Genomic DNA, 2375 nt, shown 5'->3' with positions numbered 1-2375 from the left:
GCTGACGTCGAGAGGCAGCGGCTGTTTTTTCGCGTAATTTTTACGAACGACTGGTCGAAATGATTCAAATTATACGCCGTTGGAAAGATATCAACGAGACGCAACTTTTTCATGTAGAATACACTCTGCAATTCCTTAGGATTTAAGAGTAGTTTCAATTTTACAAAAATGCGGAAACTCTGTTTTTCACGACACCCAAATCGACTTGTGTAGTGCATCAGACAGAAGAACGCACTGCTTTAGACAGGAAGCCGCACCCCATCAGATGAGCAAGCAAACTGCTTGATTTTTTTTATTTACACATAAATTTTCTCATCCGAGGAAGTGGACGGGACTTCACATCGGGCATTCGTGAACCCCAAATGCATGGAGAAGTAAACCGCATTACTTCATTTGTCGTTTTAGTAACATTTTTTCTTTGCATTTACAAGATGAACAACATCAGACATCGAACCACACTGCTTCAGTTAGAAAAACGCACTGCATCAAATGGTCACTTACAAGACGAACAACATCAGACAGTCGACCACACTACTTCAATTTAGAAAACCACACTGCTTCAGTAAGAAAATCGCACTACATCAAATGGTCAAGTGAACGGCATTGCTTTTTTTTTTGTCGTTTCTCTACCATTTTTTCATTTAACACATCTTTGCACTCCATCAAATGGTCAAGTGAACGGCATTACCTTTTTTGTCTTTTCTCTACCATTTTTCATTTAACACATTTTTGCACTTCATTTCTTTTCTTTTCTTCTTTCTGTTTGGATTTTTGGGTCTCCACATTGGCGAGCTGTACACGTGCGAAGAAGCAAACCACTTGACCGAGGAAAATGAGCCGCAACACAATTCAAAATGAACTTCTTTGGTAAACAATTCTTAAACGAGTCCATATAACTTTTATACATAAAATCATCAAACACGAAAAACACCATTTTTGCACTGCATGTCCACATGGTTGAAACTGCATGCTCATGTCTGAACATCACCATGTTTCGTTGCAATCAAATGGGCTCCTATAATCTTTATACAAAAAAAGTGCACAAACACAAAAGTAGCATCGCACTGCATGTGCAGATACTCCAAACTGCAATTTCTGAACACTTTCAAATAAAGTCCCTGTAATTTTTATACATAAACTCCTCAAAAATAAAATGCACCATTTTGCACTGGATGTTCACATGCTCCAAACTACATTGTACGTGCTCAAAAACAAAAAACTTCTTTGTAGATACAAACACATTAACTAAACTACACGGGGGGCCAACTACTAAAATGCACACGCAGTGGCACCAGCTGCAAAACACGGGACAAGCTGACGAGCCGCTGTCCAAACTACACGCCAACAGAGTCCAAGAACCTTCTGCGCACAATCGAGTAAAACGCATGACGCCCGTATCCATACCAGAGCGATGCACGGCCGAAACCAAACTACACGCCTGTCGTCCTCTCACGTGCCTGTGTACTGCACCGGCGACCCAACCGAGCTGCAATGAGAAGCAACCTGCACTGCTAGACATCAGGTGGAGAACAACAATGAGCTGCAATGAGAAGCAACAGTGAGCCCTTGCCAGCGCAGCTCCTGCAACAAAAAAAAATTAGGAGAGGTGGGAGAAAGGAAAAGGGGGAATAGGGGCAGTGCTCACCAGAGGATCGCGCCGGCGGACGACGGTGAAGCTCGTTGAAAGACCAAGCCAGTCCAGTACTTGGATTCCACACAGTACTGCGATGTCCCGTGGGATGTACTTCTCGACCCCTTGGGCTGAGTTGCACGTGACGCCCGCAGCGGCTGACGCTGATAGCCGCGCCTGAACGCAGACATGGACGAGAACAAGGGGAGGAGCAGGACTCTGGCCGTCCGGCGGCGGTGCTGCCGTTGCCCTCCTTTTCTGTGCCTCCAAGCGGCCACGGTTGTGCTTCAGATTCGTCATTGAGGAGCCCTGGAGCTCGGGATCAAGAACGGCGAGCCTCACGGGAAGAGAACTGCATGGCGTGGAGGGGCGCACCACAGCCGAATCTAGCACGCACGGGATCCACTTGCCATGGATCTAGTGGCCCCGGCGGCCGAATCCGGCACAAGACAGGCTATGGCACGACGGAGATCGCTGGAATCTGGCCAGATGAGAGGGGAGGCTCCTCGGTGATGGAGATGAAGTTCACAGCTGCCCAAGGGAAGATGGGGGGCTGGTTGCCGCACCCAGGGCCGATGGTTGAATGCCGCGTCGTGGGCCGGTAGTGGCCGGATCCGACAGTTGAGGCCGCGCCGAGGGGCTGAGGTGGCCGGATCCGGTGGTTGAGGCCGTGCCGGGGCCCGGTGGCGGCGGATCTTGCCATTGCCGTGGGTGGCACTGGAGAAAGAGGGGGAGGGTGGCGGCT

The 2375-nt window shown here is 48.8% G+C and overlaps 1 protein-coding gene across 2 annotated transcripts; it reads right to left on the bottom strand.

Annotated features, from left to right (window-relative positions):
* Positions 1-1087: 1087 nt before the first annotated feature.
* On the bottom strand, positions 1088-2369 carry LOC119275042. 2 transcript variants are annotated; one of them, XM_037555817.1, is made up of 2 exons: positions 1646-2369; positions 1088-1581 (listed from the first exon to the last, which is right to left on the bottom strand). In XM_037555817.1, the coding sequence occupies exons 1-2, from the start codon at positions 1928-1930 to the stop codon at positions 1519-1521; spliced, it is 348 nt and encodes a 115-aa protein (XP_037411714.1). In that variant the 5' UTR covers positions 1931-2369; the 3' UTR covers positions 1088-1518. The 2 variants fall into 2 exon arrangements, with proteins under 2 accessions (XP_037411714.1, XP_037411713.1); XM_037555816.1 differs by having other exon boundaries at positions 1088-1540.
* Positions 2370-2375: the final 6 nt, after the last annotated feature.

This window comes from Triticum dicoccoides, chromosome 3B (genome assembly GCF_002162155.2).
Source record: "Triticum dicoccoides isolate Atlit2015 ecotype Zavitan chromosome 3B, WEW_v2.0, whole genome shotgun sequence".
NCBI lineage: Eukaryota > Viridiplantae > Streptophyta > Magnoliopsida > Poales > Poaceae > Triticum > Triticum dicoccoides.
The sequence above is the reverse complement of the archived record's forward strand: the minus strand, read 5'-3'. Positions and strand labels throughout refer to the sequence as shown.